At 41.5% G+C, this 23,879-nt stretch overlaps 1 protein-coding gene across 1 annotated transcript in view; it reads right to left on the reverse strand.

Moving 5' to 3' along the window:
* LOC126092725 (sialin-like) overlaps positions 1-23,879 on the reverse strand; it is a 158,846-nt gene that overhangs the window by 103,819 nt on the left and 31,148 nt on the right. The window contains exons 3-4 of the mRNA XM_049908449.1: positions 23,219-23,406; positions 13,824-14,060 (exon numbers count right to left, since the gene is read on the reverse strand). Coding sequence (XP_049764406.1) covers positions 13,824-14,060; positions 23,219-23,406 — 425 coding nt within the window. The remainder of the gene's footprint in view (positions 1-13,823; positions 14,061-23,218; positions 23,407-23,879) is intronic.

The following is a 23,879-nucleotide window of genomic DNA, read 5'->3' on the forward strand; positions in this document are numbered from 1 at the left end:
TCGCATCATGGGCGCTGCTGAATTGATTAGGAACGAACCACAGGCAACTGAACAAGCAGCACAACATGTTATTGCTAGAGCGCAAAAGTGCTTTGACGTTCATGATGGGATATTCGGACCTGTTTTGTGAACTGTACAACATCTGTGCGATAGGTGTTAAAGCCTTTTATAAAAGACGTGATACGTCTTTTTCGACTGAATACATGTAACATGGATGTTGTAGTGCATTATATACTAAATGCAAAGTAAATAAACATTATGTAAAAATGTGTAACCTAACTGTACTTCGCTGTAACATTGTTTTCAAGAAAATCACGTTACGGTCCAGTTGTATTGGGTAGACGTTCACGTTGTGCACATAAATTTTGCAGAATTACAGTTCCTTTCAATACCCATACCTCCCTAACGAAGCATTTGCGGACTCATGTTCATATAACACTTTTTGTTCAGAATTACTTACACTATCACTGTGTAAAATATTGACCTTTCCTCCCTAAACACCCTGTATATATTAGCAGTATATAATAGTTGATTATGAAAGGGAACGGAGATACAGTCCGTATACTTTCTTGAGTGACTTGCACCATAGTTCAGATCGGCAAATGTTGGAGCCTTCGTGACCTTGAAGTAGGTCAAGAAGAAAAGTAATAAAAAAATCTATATTAGCCAGCCAATGACTTCAGTTAAACTCTTCTAGTGTAGAACATGCATTATCTTGTTCCTCCCTGAAATGTTGATTGGGCAGGTGGCAAGTTTTGTCTTGTACTACCAGTAACATAGCCTAAGTAGTTCTAAGAGGAACTGTCTTACCTGCTTAGCATATTATTTTAGCCATGTATATTTTTTAATACAGAACAATAATACGGCTGAAAGCAAGGGGAAACTACTTCCCTAGGACACGCAGCTCTAATGTGTTTATTTACTGATTTATTTACGTTAAATGATGGTTAAGTGGTGATAGCGTCCTCCTTGGCAAACTATTCTGTAGGTAAAGTAGCCCACTATCTCCGGGTGGGGACTACTCAGGCGGATATCGTCATCAAGAAAAACAAAACTGGCAGTCTACAGATAGGAGTGTGGAATGTTAGATCCCTTAATCAGGCAGGTAGGTCAGAAATTTTGAAGAGGGAAATGGACTGGCTGAAGTTAGAGTGAGATTAGATTAGATTTACTTTCATTCCAATTGATCTCTAGTGAGGAGGTCCTCCAGGATGTAGAACATATCAATAAAACAATAATATAAGACAAATATTTACAACTGAAACAAATAAGCTAAAGTACCTTTCACAGGTCCCAAGTGGAATTATCGTCATTTTTTTTTAGTGAACACAATATAAAAGAATCACTTTACAAACACTCATTTACTATGATCTCATTAATACACTGAATTGAAAATTAAAAAAAAATGTTTTTTTATTTATAAGGTAATAAACATATAATAGAACTACTACAATACTTATTTACAATGAACACATTACTGCACTGAAATGGTGCAAAAGTTAGATTGTACTTATATATATAGACACACACACACACACACACACACACACACACAGATATATATATATATATATATATATATATATATATATATATATATATATATATATATATATATATATATATATATATATATATATATATAAATCGGTTGGTTCTACTGAGAAATTCATCAATGGACTAGAAAGAGTTGGCCACCAATAAATCCTTTAGGCTTCTCTTAAACCGAATTTCATTGGTTATTAAGCTTTTCATGGACGCTGGCAAGTTATTGAAAATGTGTTCCTGAATAATCCACACCTTTTTGCACAAGAAAAAGTGCCTTTAAACACTTGTGAAGATTATTCTTATTTCTAGTATTGATTCCATGAATTGAGCTGTTGGTTTGAAAAAGTGATATATTTTTAATGAGAAATTTCACTAAGGAATAAATATATTGGGAAGCAGTAGTTAACATCCCTAGTTCGCTAAACAGGCTTTGGCAGGATGTTCTTGAGTTCACACCACACACAACTCTTATGGCATGTTTTTGTGCCCAGAAAACTTTAGCTTGGCTTGAAGAATTATCCCAAAAAATAATAAAATAATCTAATATGACATTATGGAATGAAAGAAAGCATAGTATGCCAGCTTTTTCAGTTTTATGTCCACTATATCTGACACAATTCGCATTGCAAATAGAGAGCTGTTAAGATGCTTCAGCAGTTCTGTGATGTGCTCCTCCCAGTTGAATTTATTATCAAGCTGTAATCCCAACAATTTAACACTGACCACTTATTCTGTCTGCTTGTCATCGTATGTTAGGCATATACTCGTAGGGCATCCCTTACAAGTTCTGAACTGCATGTAGTGTGTTTTTTCAAAGTTTAGTGACAAAGAATTGGCTAGGAACCACTGATTAATCTCCACAAATCTTTTATCAGCCGACCTTTCTAAGGCTACACTTGATTTGCTATTTATTGCAATGTTTGTATCATTGGAAAACAAAACAAAATTGGTATCTGGTAATGTTACTGATGACAGGTCATTGATATACACAAGAAAAAGTAAGGACCCTAAGCTGGAATCTTGTGGGACCCCACATCCCAGTTGGATGATGCCTGATAGCTTAATACATGTATCTTTCTTAATAACATCATTTGTTTCCTGCCAGAGACATAAGATTTGAATCATTTTGCAGCATTTCCTGTTACACCACAATATTCTAATTTACTTAAAAGGATATTGTGATTTACAGAGTCAGTTGCCTTTGACAGATCACAAAATATATCAGATGCGTGCAATTTTTTATCTAATGAATTAAGTACATTGTCACTGTAAGTGTAGAAAGCCTTCTCAATATCAGAACCCTTTGGAAATCTGAACTGCGACTTTGACGGTATGTTATTTGTGAAGAGATGGTTATAAAGCCGATAGTACAGTACCTTTTGTAAAATTTTTGAGAAAGCTGGCAAAAGTGAAATTGAACGGAAATTTGTTGCTATTTCTTTATCTCCCTTCTTAAACAGCATATTTCATCCATTCAGGAAATATTCCACTGATAAACGACTGGTTACACAGATGGCTTAATATGTTACTTAAGTCAGTATCACATTCTTTAATTAACTTTGTTGATATTTCATCATACCCACTAGATGTTTTTGATTTTAAAGATTTTATGATGGAGATTACTTCTGCTGGTGTAGTGAGGATCAAATTCATATTATGGAAGTTACTTGAAATGTCTGGTCTGAGGTATTGCATAGCAGCATCTACAGAACCTGATAACTCCATCTTTTCAGTAACAATTATAAAATGTTTGTTAAAAAGTTCTACAACACGAGACATATCTGCCACCAGTGTATCATTTTCTCTTAATGCTATTTGTCCCTCTTCATGTCTGGTTCTACTGGTCTCCTCCTTCACTATATCCCATATTGTCTTTATTTTGTATCTGATATGACTATCTTTTACTTATAAATATATTTGCCTTGATGTCTGTATTACTGTCTTTAATATTTTGCAGTATTTCTTGTAATCTGCTATAGCACCAATATCAGAAATGTTTCGGATTGACATATAGAATTTTCTTTTTGTTTTACGAGATACCTCTATTCCTTGAGTAATCCATGGCTTCTTTGTAGATTTTGCTCTAATCTTGATTAGTTTTAGGGGGAAAACAGTGTTCAAATAAGGTAAGCACTTTATTAGCAAAAGTTTTATATTTTTCATTCATGCCATGAGCACTGTAACATCACTCCAATGTATGTGTCCGAGGAGTGCCCCAAAATAATCAATTTTTGGCTTATTGATTACCCTCTTGAGCTCAGATTTAACAGATTTTATATCCTGTTCAGTATTAACATTTAAAAGAAGGAACTGCATGTCATGGTCTGAGAGGCGATTGACTATTGTTTTTGTAATATAATTTTTTCATTGTACTTTTCTATAAAGATATTATCAATGGCTGTTTGTGAGCAATTGGCTACCCTAGTGAGGAACATTAAAGTGGGAATTAAGTTGAATGGTAGTGTTACTAACTCAAATAAGTTCTTATTGGGATAGTCTTTAAGGAAATCTACATTGAAGTCACCAGCAACCACTATTTCTTTGTTTTTGGTTGTTAAATGGGCCAGTACAGCTTCAAGGTGTTTATGAACAAATTAAAGTTACCTGCAGGTGCTCGATATTCACTTAACATTATGAACAATTTTCGTGAAATTCTACTTATGTTGCACATGCTTCCACATGCTGTTCTAGGCAAAATTTATGAGTGTCTATGTTCTTAAATTTATGACAGTTCCTGATGAATGTGGAAACTCCTCCTTTCTCCATTTCTCAAATTTCTGCTGATTGTTGAAAATTTTTAACCTACAGCTGTTTATGGTGATGTAATAAGCTACAATTATGTTTTTTGGTTTCTTTCTCAAACTGAAGGTTTGTATCAATCCTAACCTCTCTTAAAACTTGGTTTCTTTCTGTCCTCCCTATCCCAAAAAGGGTCTTTTGTGAATCCTATAATCACTGGTATTTCATCACTCATGACAGTGCCACCCCCTATAACTTTCCTGCTATTTTCCCAGCCAGTTTACCCTTCCCTTTCCTGTTGAGGTGAAGGCCATGCCTAGTATAATCCCACCTATTGATAGAATCAACAGGAACCACACGGATGTGTGACCCTGCACCCGACATAAGCAGCTGTTCCAACTCCAAATTAACTCTCTTGACAGAAGAGTTCAAATGAGGTCGGTCATGACGCCCAAGAACAGATACAAACTCAACACCAGTATGCTTCGATGCTGATGCAACCTTTGTCAGGTCACACTCTATATTGTACCCAGGATCTCTGTCAATACTATTACTTGGCCCACCCACTCTAACCACGGTGTCTTCCTTAGTGAAATCGTTGCAAAGTGATCCTAAATCCTCTGTCACCTGCTCCAGACCAGCACTAGGTTTAAAAAAAATTGGTGACCTGGTATTCTGATCCTAGTTCATCCTGCAAAAGTTGGCCAACACCTCTTCCATGGGGACTACCTAACACCAACACTTTCTTTCTCTTTACTGATTTCCCTACATTCTTACTTTTCAATTTGCTGCTGAAATTTTGTTGTGCCCTGTCTACATCTGCAACTGATTGACGCTCACCAGATTCTACATGAAGCAACAGGTCAAATCTATTTTCCACATTCACCACAAAGCTGTCAGACAAAGGTCTAGGCCTGTTACTCCTGTTGCCTGTTGCCACTTCCCACCTCTCTTTACTTTTCTCCCTCCTTCACCTGTCAAGATCTCCCCTGGCCTTGTCTAACTCAGCCTGAAGGGCGACAATTTTCCCCTCTTTAACTACACTCCTGGAAATGGAAAAAAGAACACATTGACACCGGTGTGTCAGACCCACCATACTTGCTCCGGACACTGCGAGAGGGCTGTACAAGCAATGATCACACGCACGGCACAGCGGACACACCAGGAACCGCGGTGTTGGCCGTCGAATGGCGCTAGCTGCGCAGCATTTGTGCACCGCCGCCGTCAGTGTCAGCCAGTTTGCCGTGGCATACGGAGCTCCATCGCAGTCTTTAACACTGGTAGCATGCCGCGACAGCGTGGACGTGAACCGTATGTGCAGTTGACGGACTTTGAGCGAGGGCGTATAGTGGGCATGCGGGAAGCCGGGTGGAAGTACCGCCGAATTGCTCAACACGTGGGGCGTGAGGTCTCCACAGTACATCGATGTTGTCGCCAGTGGTCGGCGGAAGGTGCACGTGCCCGTCGACCTGGGACCGGACCGCAGCGACGCACGGATGCACGCCAAGACCGTAGGATCCTACGCAGTGCCGTAGGGGACCGCATCGCCACTTCCCAGCAAATTAGAGACACTGTTGCTCCTGGGGTATCGGCGAGGACCATTTGCAACCGTCTCCATGAAGCTGGGCTACGGTCCCGCACACCGTTAGGCCGTCTTCCGTTCACGCCCCAACATCGTGCAGCCCGCCTCCAGTGGTGTCGCGACAGGCGTGAATGGAGGGACGAATGGAGACGTGTCGTCTTCAGCGATGAGAGTCGCTTCTGCCTTGGTGCCAATGATGGTCGTATGCGTGTTTGGCGCCGTGCAGGTGAGCGCCACAATCAGGACTGCATACGACCGAGGCACACAGGGCCAACACCCGGCATCATGGTGTGGGGAGCGATCTCCTACACTGGCCGTACACCACTGGTGATCGTCGAGGGGACACTGAATAGTGCACGGTACATCCAAACCGTCATCGAACCCATAGTTCTACCATTCCTAGACCGGCAAGGGAACTTGCTGTTCCAACAGGACAATGCACGTCCGCATGTATCCCGTGCCACCCAACGTGCTCTAGAAGGTGTAAGTCAACTACCCTGGCCAGCAAGATCTCCGGATCTGTCCCCCATTGAGCATGTTTGGGACTGGATGAAGCGTCGTCTCACGCGGTCTGCACGTCCAGCACGAACGCTGGTCCAACTGAGGCGCCAGGTGGAAATGGCATGGCAAGCCGTTCCACAGGACTACATCCAGCATCTCTACGATCGTCTCCATGGGAGAATAGCAGCCTGCATTGCTGCGAAAGGTGGATATACACTGTACTAGTGCCGACATTGTGCATGCTCTGTTGCCTGTGTCTATGTGCCTGTGGTTCTGTCAGTGTGATCATGTGATGTATCTGACCTCAGGAATGTGTCAATAAAGTTTCCCCTTCCTGGGACAATGAATTCACGGTGTTCTTATTTCAATTTCCAGGAGTGTAGTATCTTCCCGTCTCTACTACATATCTTACAAAACCACTGTTGAGTCTCAAATACTTCCCATATTCCCACGCCACTACAGTCACCCACATGGAAAAAACTGCAGCACCTGTCACACCACAGCCCCGACCTAACAATTCTACGGCAAGTCAAGCACTTTTCACTCATGATAAACGTAATAGTTTATTAAGAATAAGTCAGTTAAATTACAGAAAAACACGAAAATATTATTCCACAAATTTGGCCTATACGCAACAGTATGTAAACAAAAACAAAGTGCAAAGTTTCTGAAACAACAGCCACGCGGGATTAGCCGAGCGGTCTCAGGCGCTGCGGTCATGGACTGTGCGGCTGGTCCCGGCGGAAGTTCGAGTCCTCTCTCGGGTATGGATGTGTGTGTTTGTCCTTAGGATAATTTAGGTTAAGTAGTGTGTAGGCTTTGGGACTGATGACCTTAGCAGTTAAGTCCCATAAGATATCACACACATTTTTCTGAAACAACGGCTTAAACTTTACGCTACTTTCCGGAAATGTGAGTTAAATAATGAAGAGGTACGCTACAGTTAAATTGCTGGAGAGAGCAAAGAACAATTAAACGAAATTCTATAGATTTGTTGCGGCAAAACGTAAACAGAAAATCCGACTGTAACCCGACTGTACGATATTTTCGCATTTTCTGCTATATTACGTAAAGAAAAATGAAACCTTTAATGGTAAGCTCAAAAAGCACACTAATACATCTATTTACCACGTAATCAGTACTAAACTAAATGCTATTATAATCTAAAATCACTTATCTTTACGAGGACACCAATACTCGCGCTAGTCGCCTGGTTGCAAGGCTGAAGTTTGATAGCAGGATGAACAGGACTTGTAGTCACGGGGGTACATGGTTATAAATACAGGGTCAAACAGGGGAAAAACAGGGATGGGTCTAATAATCAGTGAGAAAATGCAAATGCGGGTCAACTACTATGAACAGCATAATGAACACATTAACGTAGCCAAGACAGATACAAAGCCACCATTCACTACAGCAGTATAAGTTTATATGTCGACTGGGTCCGTAGATGATGATGAGATAGAAAGAATGTATAATGAGATGAAAGAAGTTATTCAGATAGTTAAGGGAGAGGAAAAATTAAGTGTTGCGGGGCTGAAATTCGGCAGTAGGAAGAGGAAAAGAAGGAAAAATAAAAAGAAGAATATATGCTGGGGGAAAGGGATGAAAGAGGAAGCTACATGGTAGAATTTTCCACACAACGTAATTTAATCATGGCTAACACTTAGTTTAAGAATCATGAAAGAAGGCTGTATATGTAGTAAAGACCTATAAACACCGGAAGATCTCAGATTGATTGTATAATGGTATGACAGAGGTTTAGGAATCAGATTTTAAACTGTGAGACATTTATGGGGGAGATGTTGATTCTGGTCATAATGTATTGGTTATAAACTAGAGATTAAAACTGAAGAATTTGCAAAAAGTTACGAAATAAAGCAGATCAGACCTCGATAAGTTGAAAGAGAGGTTGTTGAGAGTCTCAAATGGAGCATCAGGCAACGACTGACTGAAAGAGGGGAAAGGAATACAGCAGATAGCAAACGGATAGGTTAGTGAGTTGAAACAGAGAAGGCAGCATTGGATGAAGTAGGTAAAATAAACAGGACCTAATAGAAATCCTTGAATATAACAGGAGATATTCAAACTAACAGATGAAAGGAAAAATATAAAAATGCAGTAAATGAAGTAGGCGAAAGGGACTAAAAACTTCTAAAAAAATGAGATGAACAAGTGACATATGGCTAAGCAGGATTGGCTAGAGGACAAATGCAGAACTATAGAAGCACGTACAATTAGGACAAAGAGAGATACCGCCTACAGGAAAATTAAAGATGTCTTAGAAGACAAGAGAAGCAGCTGCATGAATATCAGCACCTCAGATGGAAAATCAAAAGCAAAGAAAGGAACACATGGAAGGGGCATACACGGAATTGAGCTTGAAGGCAATATTATAGAAGGGAACAGGAAGTAGGTGAAGAGGAGGTGAGACACATGATACTGAGAGAAGAATTTGATAAACACTGGAAGACCTGAGCCGAAACAGTGGCCCTAGAGTAGACGACTTTCCCTCAGAACTACTGATGTCTTTGAGACAGACAGTCATGACTGAAGTATTCCACCAGGCGTGCAAAATACATGAGACAGGGGAAACACCCTCAGGTTTCAAGAATAATGAATAATGTATTACTTCCAGTTCCAAAGAAAGCAAGTGTTGACAGGTGTGAATATTATCGAACTATCAGTTTAATAAGTCATGGCTGCAAAATAATGACACGAGTTATTTACAGAATGGAGAAACTGGTAGAAGCCGACTCCGGTGAAGGTCAGTTCGGGTTCCAGAGAAATGCAGAAGCGAGCAAGAGCATACTGAGTACTGACGCTACGACTTTTGTAGAAGATAGGTTAAGGAAAAATAACACGGCGCTTATAGAATTTGTAGATTTGGTTTAAGCTTTTGACAACTTTGATTGGCATACACTCTATTTTCAGGAAGTGGCAGGAATAAAATACAGGTAGCGAAATGTCGTTTACGGCTTTTCCAGAAACCAGATGGCAGTTATAAGAACCAAAGTCCACGAAGAGAAGCAGTGGCTGAGAAGGGAGTGAGATAGGGTCTTTATACGGAGAATGCTGTGAAAGAAAGCAAGGAGAAATTTGTAATGGAAATTAAAGTTCATGAAGAAGAAACAACTTATCGGTCTGGACAAATAGGGAGTATCATGACAAATACAGGGATTAGTGACCACAAGGAGACTGCTGCTAGACTGAACGCCGTAACATCCACTACCATCAAAAGAAACGCAAAGTACGTGTATTTTAAAAAGCTGGTAAAATGCTCTAAACACCTTTTTAAGAGACAGTCTCCACTCCTTCCGACGTGATCACGTAAGCGTAGAAAAGATGTGGAATTATTTCAAAGAGATAGTATCGACGGCAGTTGAGAGATATATACCGCATAAATTAATAAGTGATGGTACTGATCCCCAATGGTACACAAAACGGGTCAAATCGCTGCTGCAAAAGCAACGAAAAAAGAAAGACAAATTTAAAAGACCGAAAAATCCCCAAGATTGGCAAAGATTTGCAGACGTTCGAAATGTGTCGCGTACTTCAATGCGAGGTTCTTTTAATAATATCCACAACGAAACTCTGTCTCGGAATCTGGCAGAAAACCCAAAGAGATTCTGGTCATACATAAACCACACCAGTGGCAAGAAGCAATCAATACCTTCACTGCGCGATAACGGTGAAATTACTCATGACAGTGTCACTAAACAGGAGTTATTAAACACGGTTTTCCGAAACTCGTTCACCATAGAAGACGAAGTAAATATTCCTGAATTCCAATCAAGAACAACTGCCAAGATGAGAAATATGGAAGTAGATATCCTCGGTGTAGCAAAGCAGCTTAAATTACTTAATAAAGGCAAGGCCTCCGGTCCAGATTGTACACCAGTCAGGTTCCTTTCAGAGTATGCCGATATAATAGCTTCATATTTAGCAGTTATATACAACCGCTCGCTCACCGAAAGATCCGTACCTAAAGACTGGAAAAGTGCTCGAGTTTCACCAATACCCAAAAAGGGAAATAGGAGTAATCCGCTGAATTACAGGCCCATATCACTAACGTCGATTTGCAGTAGGGTTTTGGAACATATACTGTGTTCGAACATTATGAATTGCCTCAAAGAAAACGATTTATTGACAAATTGTCAGCACGGATTCAGAAAATATCATTGTTGTGAAACACAACTAGCTCTTTATACTCATGAAGCAATGAGTGCTATCGACAGGAGATGTCAAATTGATTTCATATCTTCAGATTTCCAGAAGGCTTTCGACACCGTTCCACACAAGATTCTTCTAACCAAACTGCGTACTTATGGAATATCGCCTCAGTTGTGCGACTGGATTCGTGATCTCTTGTCATAAAGGTCACAGTTCGTAGTAATAGACGGAACGTCATCGAATAAAACAGAAGTAATATCCGGCGTTCCCCAAGGAAGTGTTACAGGTCGTCTATTGGTCCTGATCTATATTAACGACATAGGAGACAATCTGAGTAGCCATCTTAGAATGTTTGCAGATGATGCTGTTATTTACTGTCTTGTAAACTCATCAGATGACCAAAACGAATTGCAGAATGATATAGATAAGATATCTGTATGGTGCGAAAAGCGGCAGTTGACCCTGAATAAAGAAAAATGTCTGAAGTTATTCACATGAGTACTAAGAGAAATCCGCTAAATTTCGATTACGCGATAAGTCACACAAATTTGAAGGCTACAGATTCAGCTGAATACTTAGGGATTACAATTACAAATAACCTAAATTGGAACGATCACATAGATAATGTAGTGGGTAGAGCAAACCAAAGACTGCGATTCGTTGGCAAAACACTTATAACGCGCAACAGGTCTACTAAAGAGAGTGCTTACACCACGCTTGTCCGCTCTGTTCTGGAGTATTGCTGTGGGGTGTGGGATCCGCATCAGGTGGGGCTGACGGATGACACCGAAAAAGTTCAAAGAAGGGCGGCTCGTTTTGTATTGTCGCGAAATGGGGAGATAGTGCCACAGACGTTATACGTGAATTGGTGTGGCAGTTATTATAACAAAGGCGTTTCTCGTCGCGACGGGATTTTCTCATGAAATTTCAATCACCAGTTTTCTCCTCCGATTGCGAAAACATTCTGTTGGCACACACCTACATGGTGAGAAATGATCATCACAATAAAATAAGAGAAATCAGTACTCGCACTGAAAAATTTAAGTGTTCGTTCCTCCCGCGCGCCGTTCGAGAGTGGAATGGTAGAGAGACCGCTTGAAGGCGGTTCATTGAACCCTCTGCCAGGCACTTTATTGTGAATAGCAGAGTAATCACGTAGATGTAGATGTAAATGAATTCTGTCAGAGATAGGAAAGGATCTGGAAGTGCAGTTGAATGGATGGACAGTGACTTGAAAGGTGGATGTGAGGTGAACATCAACAAAAGCAAAACTAGGGTAATGGAATGTAGTCGAATTAAATGAGGTGATGCTATCGGATTTTGCTTAGGCAATGAGACACTAAAAGTAGTAGACGAGTTTTGCTATTTGGCCAGTAAAATAACTGACGATTGACGAAGTATAGAGAATATGAAGTGTAGAATGGCATGACAAGGAAAGCATTTCTGAAAAAGAGAAATTTGTTAACATTGAATATATATTTAAGAAGGCATTTGTCTGTATTGTAGACTCGTAAGGAGGTGATTCATAGACAAAAAGCAATTTAGACAAAAAGAGAATATGAGAGTCTGTTGTGCTTTGCATCAAAGTAAACTCCGCCTGAACATGCCATGAAGGCCCAACGGTACCGACCGGCCTCCGTGTCATCCTCAGTCCACAGGTGTCACTGGCTGCGGATATGGAGGGGCATGTGGTCAGCACACCGCTCTCCTGACCGTATGTCAGTTTACGAGACCGGAACCGTTACTTCTCAGTCAAGTAGCTCCTTTGTTTGCCTCACAAGGGCTGAGTGCACCCCGCTTGCCAACAGCGCTCGGCAGACCGGATGGTCACCCATCCAAGTGCTAGCCCAACCCGACAGCGTTGAACTTCGAAGATCTGACGGGAACGGGTGTTCCCACTGCGGCAAGACCGTTGGCGCTTTGCACCAAGTGTGGGTACAATGGTCGAACTATAATCATCGACAAGTTTATCTTAACTTGAAAGTTACGCATTAATGGCACTCTTGCAGCGGATGACAACCACTGCCAGTTTATGGCACACGCTCTCTCTCTCTCTCTCTCTCACACACACACACACCCACACACACATGCTGTCAGCTTATGGTGTTAGAATGCTATTGAAATTCTGAATACATATTTACTTTGAACTGTCAGCTATCACTGGCTAGCTTGCTTGCCATTTTAGTTAAATTAAACACGCATTTTCTACACTCACAGAAAGATAATAGAAACAATTTAGATACGGTAATTACGTTGTGATACTTAATTTGAGGATCCTTTGTGCCTTGAACCAAGTAGGGTAAAGATGGCAACTCTGAGGTACACGCTGACGGCTGTTTCGTTATAATGGTCAGTAGAATATTGGCCGCAATTGATTGTTTCCTTTAAATGGCTAGCGAAATACTGGATCATGTTGATTAGTTCTAAATGTGTGTGTGTGTGTGTTCTTTTGACTAAGCTGGTTGCTGTGAAGTCAGCAAGGTCTCAGAGAAGTCGAAACATGACGATACTAGGTGCGAATGTTGATGGTTAAAATTAGTTAGTAGCATTCACAAAATGTAGATTTGTCGATATTTGTTTCATGGCAGACTACATCTTAGCTAATGTTTCAGACAGGATGTTCGAGATTAGATGAATCAGTTGCGTCATAAATTTATGGTCGAAATGAAGTCCTACTGCGGAGGATTTTCTAACAACTCATGGCGTATACACTATTTGAACGAAAGTACCTTTGCAACGATTACTGGATATTAAAATGGGGTGTGTGTCCACACTTCGAGCTTATGACAGTTTGAACGCTGCTGGGGACACTTTCAATGAGGTGTCTGAATGTGTGTGTGGGAATGACAGCCAATTCTTCCTCAAGAACCCAAAGAAGAGAAGGGACTGATATGAGACACTAGGTTCTCTACCGAAGATCTCTTTCTAAATAATGCCAGAGGTGTTCCACTGGGTTTAGGTTAGGACTTTTGGCAGGCCAGTCCATTTCAGGAATGTCAATGTCCACAAACCACTGCATCACCTAAATCGCTTCAGACAAATCCCGGGATGTCCTTTGAAAGGGCACGACCGACTTCCTTCCCCATCGTTCCCTAATCCAATGGGACCGATGACCTCGCTGTTTGGTCCCCTCTCGCAAATCAACCAATCAATCGACCAAGCACTGCCTCACAGATGCCGCTTCATGACAGGGTGCGTTATGATGCTTTCATCGGATCCCAACTGTGCCTCTGCTGCACTCAGTACTCGTTGGTGTTGTTAAGATGAGGTAGACACTCACCCCACAGATGCCGATTAGCACGCGGGCGGCAATGAGCCACCCGACGCCGGCGTCGGCCGCGAGCGGGCAGAGGAGGGTCAGCACAGCACCGACCAGCGTCGTGACGCCCACCACGAGCCGCGCGCCCACTACCTCGGCCAGCATCCCTCCAGGGATGTGCGACGCCACCGAGCCGTAGAAGTAGGCCGACAGCAGGTGGCCCTGCACCGACTGCGACCAGTTGTAGCGCGGCCCGTACTGCAACACGGGGCGGCCGAGGGTACAGGACTTAGATCTGCTAATGATATTTTCATGGATATTAATAAATGGTTTAAAGCCAACTCACTGACATCAAACTTCGAAAAGACTCACTATATGCAATTCAGAACCTTTAAGAGGTTTCCACCCAGCATATGCATAAAGTATGAAAAGAGCAGATAGAAGAGGTTGACAGTCTTAAATTCCTGGGATTAAAACTTGAGAATAAATTCAGTTGGGAGGAAAACACCACAGAACTTCAGAAACGCCTTAACAAATCTGTATTTGCAATTCGAGTGCTAGCAGACATAGGCGACATAAAAATGAAAAATCTTGCATACTTTGCCTACTTTCATTCCATAATGTCGTATGATATAATATTTTGGGATAACTCTTCAAGTGAAACAAAAGTTTTCAGAGTCCAAAAGCGTGTAATACGTATTATTTGTGGAGTAAATTCACGGACGACCTGTAGAAACCTCTTCAAAGAACTGAGCATACTAACTACTGCCTCTCAGTATATTTACTCCTTAATGAAATTTGTCCTAAATAATATGCCTCTTTTTCCAACAAACAGGTCAGTTCATACATACAATACCAGGAACAAAAATGATCTGCACAAGGGCTTAAAAGCACTTACTTTAGTTCAAAAAGGGGTCCACTACTCAGGAACACTCATCTTCAATAATTTGCCAGCAAACATCTCGTCAGAACAAATAAAGATCAGTTTAAAAGGAGCCTGAAAGACTTACTAGTGACCAAATCCTTCTACTCCATTGACCATTTTTTAAAATAGAAACAAATGATGTGTTGTATATAGTCATACTATTAGTATTGTTATTTCAGCTTTAAAAAAATTGATGTTCCACATCCACGAGGATCTCCTCAGCACGGATCTATGGGACGGAAAACTAATCTAATCTAAGCGTCTGTTGTCCACAGGCACCCTAGCAGCAGTACGAGACACTGCTCGTCAGAACATCAATGACAAGGAACAGTTAAAAGAATGGATGCTTTCCAAACGGCAAAGCAACTGAAACATGAGAAATGTAGCTCTGCAAATGTATGGGTTTTCGCAGTCAATCATGAAAGATATCAAATAAACTACACGTCTGAATTAAAAACAGTCTTACTTGCAACCATCCCAGAATTTGGCTTGGCCAATTTATGAAACCCACGGAAAACCTAAATCTCGATTCGCCGAAGGGGGTATGAACTGTCGTCCATGATACTGAATTTAGACTGGCAGTGTATGTAAGCTGTGACAGTGTACATGACATAGTCACCAAGAAGGAAAAGTGGCAGTTGATTGGTGCCCCGGCGTTAAATATATCCACAGCCAAACTATGTAAATATGAAGACACAAGGCGACTCCAGCAAGAAAGTGAAGTCAGCATCTGTCAAGACAGTTTATTACGAATTAGAGACTATCAGGTTTCCATGATCGCTGCAGCTGGAGTAATGTCCAAGGAGTTAGGACAAAATCAAGATCAAGAAGTGGTCCCTCCAACGATTCGTGTATCACCCCTTTAGAGATACATATGTAATTTATCGCTAAATTTCCTCCACCCAGTCAGGTCTTCTGGTACAGCAACGGTATGTAGAGTATTTGAATTAAAATCAGTGTTGGTTGTAATTAATCCTTTTATTAACAACGTGTTTCACCTTCAGGGAATCTTCAGATTATCTTAAAATTTTCGTTTTAGAATATTTTAAAACCACGAAACTGCTCGTTGCTAGATCGAAGCAGGTGTCGAGTCATACACACCTGCAGAGACCTTAATACAGTGGTACCAGCAGGGCAGAATGGTAGGATGACAGGACCACACCCACGAACAAGTTTACACCTTTAAACATAACACACACACCGTAACTTCACGGCAGGAGCGCCGAGCGAGAACACACAGACGAGCAATGGAATGAGGCTTGCATACAATGTCTGCAGACGACGCACACAGTGCCGCTTTAACCAATTATGTAACGATCAGCTTATTTAATGCTTACAAGAAAAATCTAAATGGTTGATTCACTATGATCATATGAAGCGGTTACAATTAATCAGTACACAGTCGCCCGTAAAGGAACCTTCAAATTACTCCTCTGCAGGCATTGTATGCAAGTCTCATTCCACTGCTCGAAATTGTGCCAGCTTGGCTCTCCTGCCGTGAAGGTAAACGGCGCCAGCACTGTGTACTACGTTTAAAGGTGTACAATTGTTTGTGAGCGTGGAGCTACCAGTTCACCGTTCTGTCCTCCTGGTACCACTTTATTAAGGTCTCTGCATGCTCATCTGATCCGATGCTTGCTGTAGCCTAGCACGGAACCGTTTCATCGTCTTTAAAACATTGTAAACTGAAAATTATAAGATAATCTGAAGATGCCCGACGAAAGCGAAACGCGTTGTTAATAAAAGAATAAATTGCATCCAAGATTGTTTTTAATTCAAGTATTCTAGATACGGCTGCTGTACCAGAAGTCCTAACTGACTGGAGGAAATTTTACGATAAACTAAATATGTTCCGCAGTGAACACATGGTGTGTCGTGGGTCGATCACTCTGTTTTTAAAATAATTGAAAATCCACGATCGCTTCAATATCATTTACTAGATGACCGGTTTCAGCACTCTGAAGGTGCCATCATCGGATCTGAAACGTGGATTAACATTTATCGTGGCTTTTCAACTATTTTATAAATATGTTCCTCTAAAGAGGTGATACGCGAATCGTTGGAGGGACCAGTTCTTGATCGTGGTTTTGTCGTAAATCTTTGTGATATTTGTCCAGCTGCAGCGGTCACTGAAATCTGATGGCCTCTGATTCCTAATAAACTGTCTTTATAGATGCTGACTTCACTGTCTTGCTGGAGTCACCTCGTATCGTCATATTCAACTACAGTGGCGTCCAAAATTAAAGCAACAAACCATTATTTCCCCGTCCTGCGTCTAATTCACGACATAATTCCACAAACTGTCAACCAGATGTCCGTACGGTCTTGTTCTGCACGGAAGATGGCATTCCGGTCAACTGACAACCATGCCAACGACGAGGTCAGGCCTCCTATGAAATGAGATAGTGTTTGTCGAGTAGACCCACATCCACAATTGCTGTGTACACAGCCACAGACGGTGCAGTATGGCACAGAGAAAATGTCTGCCAGACGCTCTGCGGTGGAGGGCCATAAGAAGATTGGAAGCAGGACAGTCGCAAACTGATGTGGCCCGATGGCTTAGTGTGAATCGTTCTGTTGTTTCTCGGATGTGGCGAAAGCTTATAGAGACCGAAATTGTATCCTGAAGACCAGGCCGGGACCGACCACGTATGAATTCAGAAGAGAAGACCGTCATTTGGCAGTGAGGACACGACGGTACCCTCTTAGTACTGCATAGCAACTGGTATGTGAGCTCGCAGCATCCACTCGACGTGTTTTGTCGAGGCAAACGGTGTACAGAAGGCTGCGGCAGAGTGGCCTTTATTGTCGGAGATATGCTGTATGTCTACCTCTGACGCGTCTTCACAGAAAGGGAAAGTCTAGAGTGGAGGCATCAAGTTGCCACCTGGGCGGTCGACTAGTGGGCTAATGTTCTTTTCACAGAAGAGTCTCGAATTAGTCTGGAGAGTGATTCTCGACGGATTCGCATCTGAAGGGACCATGGAACAAGATTTGTGGGAAGAGACCAATATCGATGAGAATCCCTGATGGGCAGGGACTATCTTTACCGCTCGAATCACTATTCATGGAATTGAATGACCTCATTTGCGAGTTGCGAGATGCTGTGGGCCCAGACTTCGTATTGATCTGCTCAGCCTTATAGAGCACAGGTGGTTGATGCTTTCATGGAAACGGGATATAGCATGCACAGCGTGGCCGGCTCGGTCGCCCGATTCTAATCCCATAGAGCATGTCTGGGATGCACTAGGGAGATGGCTTGCGTCTTGTCAGCATCCACCAACCACTCTCCAAGGTTGCGAGCAGATGTGCAGGAAGACTGGGTGTTATTGTCGCATCATGAGACTGATGACATCATTGACAGCACGCCTCAACGTTGCCAGGCCTATATTGCTGCCAAAAGCGGTCACACCCCATTCTGAACACATTAACCAGTTGTTAGACCGTGTGTGCAAATCCGTTAATTTGGAAAGAAACGAAGAACATTTTTGTCTACCGTTATGCATGTTGCAATTGTTTACGTTCTGATTTCTTCACATTATTTCTACTTTACTGTTGTTGTTCTGGTCTTCAGTCTAGAGTCTGGTTTGATGCAGCTCTCCATGCTACTCTATCCTGTGCAAGCTTCTTCATCTCCAAGTAACTGCTGCAACCTACATCCTTGTTAATCTGCTTAGTGTATTCATCTCTTTGTCTCCCTCTACGATTTTTATCCTCCGCGCTGCCCTCCAGTACTAACTTGGTGATTCCATGATGCCTCAGAACATGTCCTACCAACCGATCCCTTCTTCTACTCAAATTGTGCCACAAACTCCTCTTCTCCCCAATCGTATTCAGTATTACGTGATCTACCCATCCGATCTTCAGCCGTTTTCTCTTGCACCACATTTCGAAGCTTCTATTCTCTTCTTGTCTAAACTATTTATCGTACATGTTTCGCTCCCATACACGGCTACAGTCCATACATATACCTTTAGAAAAGACTTTCTGACGCTTAAATCTATACTCGATTTTAGCAAATTTCTCTTCTTTAGTAACGCTTTTCTTGCCATTGCCAGTCTATATTTTATATCATCTCTACTTCGACCACCATTAGTTATTTTGCTCCCTAAATAGCAAAACTCATGTACTACTTTAAGTGTCTCATTTCCTAACCTAATTCCCTCAGCATCATCTGATTTAGTTAGACTACATTCCATTACCCTCATTTTTCTTTTTTTGATGTTCATCTTATATCCTCCTTTGCAGACATTGTCCATTCCGTTCAACTGCTCTTCCAAGTCCTTTGCTGTCTCTGACAGAATTACAATGTCATCGGCGAACCTCAAAGTTTTTATTTCCTCTCCATAGATTTTAATTCCTACTCCGAATTTTTCTTTTGTTTCCTTTACTGCGTACTCAATATACGGATTGAACAACATCGGGGATATTCTACAACCTTGTCTCAATCCCTTCCCAACCACTGCTTCCCTTTCATGTCCTTCGAGTCTTATAACTGCCATCTGGTTTCTGTACAAATTGTGAATAGCATTTCGCTCCCTGTATTTGACCCCTGCCACCTTTAGAATGTAGAAAAGGGTATTCCCGTCAACATTGTCAAAAGCTTTCTCTACATCTACAATTTTAGATTCGTAGGTTTGCCTTTCCTTAATCTATTTTCTAAGATAAGTCGTAGGGTCAGTATTGCCTCATCTGTTCTAGCATTTCTACGGAATCCAAACTGATCTACCCAAGGTTGGCTTCTACCAGGTTTTCCATTCATCTGTAAAGAATTCGTGTTAGTATTTTGCAGCCGTGACTGATTAAACTGATAGTTCGGTAATTTTCACAGCTGTCAACACCTGCTTTCTTTGGGATTGGAATTATTACATTCTTTTTGAAGTCTGAGGGTATTTCGCCTGTCTCATGCATCTTGCTCACTATATGCTACAGTCTTGTCAGGGATGGCTCTCCCAAGGCTATCATTACACAAGTGGTTCTTTTTTCTCCAAAGGTCTCTTTAATTTTCCTGTAGGCAGTATCTATCTTACCCCTAGTGAGATAAGCCTCTAAATCCTTACATTGGTCCTCTAGCCATCCCTGCTTAGCCATTTTGCACTTCCTGTCGATCTCATTTTTGACACGTTTGTATTCTTTTTTGCCTGATTCATTTACTGTATTTTTGTATTTTTTTCTTTCATCAATTAAATTCAATGTATCTTCTGTTACCCAAGGATTTCTACTAGCCCTTGTCTTTTTATCTACTTGATCCTCTGCTGCCTTCACTACTTCATCCCTCAAAGCTACCCATTCTTCTTCTACTGTACGTCTTTCCCCTGTTCTTGTCAATCGTTCCTTAATGCTATTTCTGAAACACTCTACAACCTCCGGTTCTTTCAGTTTATTCAGGTCCCATCTCCTTAAATTCCCACCTTTTTGCAGTTTCTCCAGTTTTAATCTACAGTTCATAACCAATAGATTGTGGTCAGAGTCCACATCTTCCCCTGGAAATGTCTTACAGTTTAAAACCTAGTTCCTACCATTATATAACGTATCTGAAACCTTCCAGTGTCTCAAGGCTTCTTCCAAGTATACAACCTTCTTTCATGATTCTTAAACCAAGTGTTAGTTGTGATTAAATTATGCTCTGTGCAAAATTCTACCAGACGGCTTCCTCTTTCATTCCTTACCCCCATTCCATATTCACCTACTACCTTTCCTTCTCTTCCTTTTCCTACTATCGAATCCCAGTCCTCCATGAGTATTAAATATTCGTCTCCTTTCACTATCTGAATAATTTCTTTTATCTCATCTTACATTTCTTCAATCTCTTCGCCATCTGCGGAGCTATTTAGCATATAAACTTGTACTAATGTGGTAGTCATGGGCTTCGTGTCTATATCGGCTGCAACAATGCGTTCACTATGCTGTTCGTACTAGCTTATCCGCGCTCTTATTCCTTTATTCATTATTAAACCTACTCCTGCTTTACCCCTATGTGATTTTGTATTTATAACCCTGTATTCACCTGACTAGAAGTCTTGTTCCTCCTGTCACCGAATTTCACTAATTCCCACCATATCTAACTTTTACCTATCCATTTCCCTTTTTAAATTTTCTGACCTACCTACCCGATTAAGGGATCTGACTTTCCACGCTCCGAGCCGTAGAACGCCAGTTTTTTTTTCTTCTGACAACGACGTCCTCCTGAATAGTTCCCGCCCGGAGATACGAATGGGGGACTATTTTATCTCCGGAATATTTTACCCAAGAGGATGCCAACATCATTTAAATGTTGGGATGGTCCCCCTGAAGAGGACATGTTAAACTTCCTTGACAATGACGTCGTCGTCGACGGGACGTGAAGACCTAATCGTCCTTCTTTTCTAAATTCTCAGTTGCCGAATATAACACACTGATGTGTAAAACTGAAGGACGAAAGTAATTTTCACATGATGTGTCACTCCCATGTTACACAGCTCGACGAAACTTGGACTGTACATAAGATATTTCAAGACCCTTCGAGAAATGATCAGTATGAAGTAAACAAATAATTTCCTGAGGACCAGGTTTGAACCAGCAATCCACAGCACGTCAAGCATCGACGCTAACCACCTACAACACTGATGGCACAACAGCTCGGGGCACAATAAACTTGGTCTGTTGGCTCCCAAACAACGAATAATGGTATCTGATTCTTCCGTTGGTTCTTATCAGAACAACATTATAGTAAATGAACAGCACTGGAACTGCTTATGTTCTGCAGGAATATAAGCAATGTAATGATTTTCATTTATTCAACCAATGAATGTTCCTAACTATGCCTTCCACAGCCATACTTCTGCAATGTACACTGACGTAGCCGGGCAAGAGGACGTAGCGCACGTAGTGCGATGTCCAAAGCGCACGCACGTGATTCTAAGCATTTAAACCATATCAAAAATATCTCAAGTCATTAATTTTTTGAATAACTTGCAGTCCATGTCGACAGCTAAACTGTTCGAGATGCTATTGTTTTACCAGTGACCCTAACAGAGGAAAGAAAGTCAAGCCAGTGTTTGATGTTACGTTACAGACTTCTTCCATCAGTCGGGAGTCTTAATTTGTTGACATTGAATATATAACATTTTCTGTAGCACAGTTCTTATGATAAGTTTTGAATAATGTATGTTTTGATAGCAATGAAACAGTTCCTCGTTAATTCCCTGTAGTCAACACAGAACTGCGAAGTGGCTACCGGATGACGAAAACGAATATTTCACTTACACCAGGCACACCTGACAAAACAAAAACTGATGCTTTCAGGCGCTACACAATAATTACTAGTTTTATTTAGACAGAATTGGAATGGAGTTTGCAGAATATATACGTTTAAATGTGTTTTCCTCCTTTTAACCAACAAATTTACAGCCTTTTATTTCTCACTGAAAGCTGTTACTGTAGATATTTTTTTTGGGCTCGGGAGGTACTCTACTTTTGTTGTGGGCTTTAATTAGCACAACAGTCATCGTTCGAACGGCAATTCACGAAATCGTCTGCGTTATTTCCTGTTTCTTCCAATGTTGACACAACTTTTTAACGGAACGTCGACATCACTGGAATTAATGTCCAAGAAATTAACTAATAAATGATACATATGTAAATCTTCACAAGAGGTAGGTGATTTCGAGTGCATACCACGTTTTTTGTATTTCTTCTTTGCAAGTCTGAAAATATTAATGGCTTTTGACACCTCAGTGTAACGTGTTGTACGGTACGACTATTCGGCACGTAGAATACCAGTTTTCTTTGTGGTCCCACACTCACGCATTGAAACAATTGTACAGTGCTTTCGACACCAGAAATAAGGAGCATAGTGTAACGAAAGTTCCAGACTGTCAGACTCACCAGCTAGCGCATGCTGAGCAAAGAGCATGAGTGTAGTACACACAGTAGTCTTACACTGTGTTTAAGTCGCAGTGTATTGAGACTGTAGTGCAAGCTGGAGGGAGTTCTCTGATGTTTAATGGGTGTTTTTAGTACCTTGACATTCAGGTTACTATGAACATGAACCAGTACGATTATTTCATCGTTCTTGGTGAACACTTGTTGCCGATTCTTTTGCGTTTTTATGATGAATATCTCACTCCCATCTTAACGAACTACAACAACCATGTTCATCGGGGTGCATAGGTACATTATTGCGTAGATGAACACCTGAAAACGTGCCGGAGGGGGTCTTAACGTTAAAAGATGTATATGTAATAGGCACAAAAGTAGCTGGGGGAGTGAAGCTGAGTGTACATGGGCAAGTGTCACAGGTCTGAGTGAGTGAGCAACTGCCTACTTGAGGCTGTTGGCAGAGTCTTTGCTGAACAGGGGCATACTAATTGCTAAACGCAACAACCGGAGTATGAGCTGTGCAAAGAAAAACTCTTCAGCTCTTATTTTTATCTATCAACTATCAACTAGTTTGTCAAAATTACCGAGCACCATGGATGATGACTGTTCTTTACCTCACTGGCCTACTTACGTCTGGCAGAGGGGGTTCCAGGTAAGACGTGGTCACATTGTCCGCAGAGAGAGGCGCTAGGACCTCCTCGGTCCTGGAGGGATAGACCATGGCGAGCAGCACCAGGCTGAGGTTGATGCGCAGCATGTAGCTGCACCAGCTCGCCGCGAAGCACTGGATGGCGACGATCAGCCGTGACGGCACCGAGTCTGCACACACACACACAGAGTACAACTGGACAACATGGAATGAAACGTACAACAATTTCGAGCCACACAACTGAAGTGATTAGGTGTTAAAGCGTGTCCTTCATGCCAGAAACAACACAGAGGTTACCAGAGTAGCATTACATGAGAAATTGTTAGCTGCCCAGGAATATATAGTCGAAGTTCATCAGCACTGATGATCGAGGACGCCCTCAACTGTTTCTTACAAAAATGTTAAATGGCTTGTTTTTGCAAGTTTCCAGCGCTTTTTACGACACTGAAACCCAGGTGCGGATCCAAGGGGTTTGGGGTACAGAGGGAGGACTGTCGAGCGGGTCGTGAACCGCCCTACAAACATTTTAGTAAAAGCGTTTATACGCTGCCGAAAAAGAAATTAGTCCACATGGAAAGACGACGTCGATTTTGATCCAATGACGGTATATGCCACCTGGGGGTTAGTAGATGTACTGATAATG

Source organism: Schistocerca cancellata, chromosome 7 (assembly GCF_023864275.1).
Source record: "Schistocerca cancellata isolate TAMUIC-IGC-003103 chromosome 7, iqSchCanc2.1, whole genome shotgun sequence".
Classification (NCBI taxonomy): domain Eukaryota; kingdom Metazoa; phylum Arthropoda; class Insecta; order Orthoptera; family Acrididae; genus Schistocerca; species Schistocerca cancellata.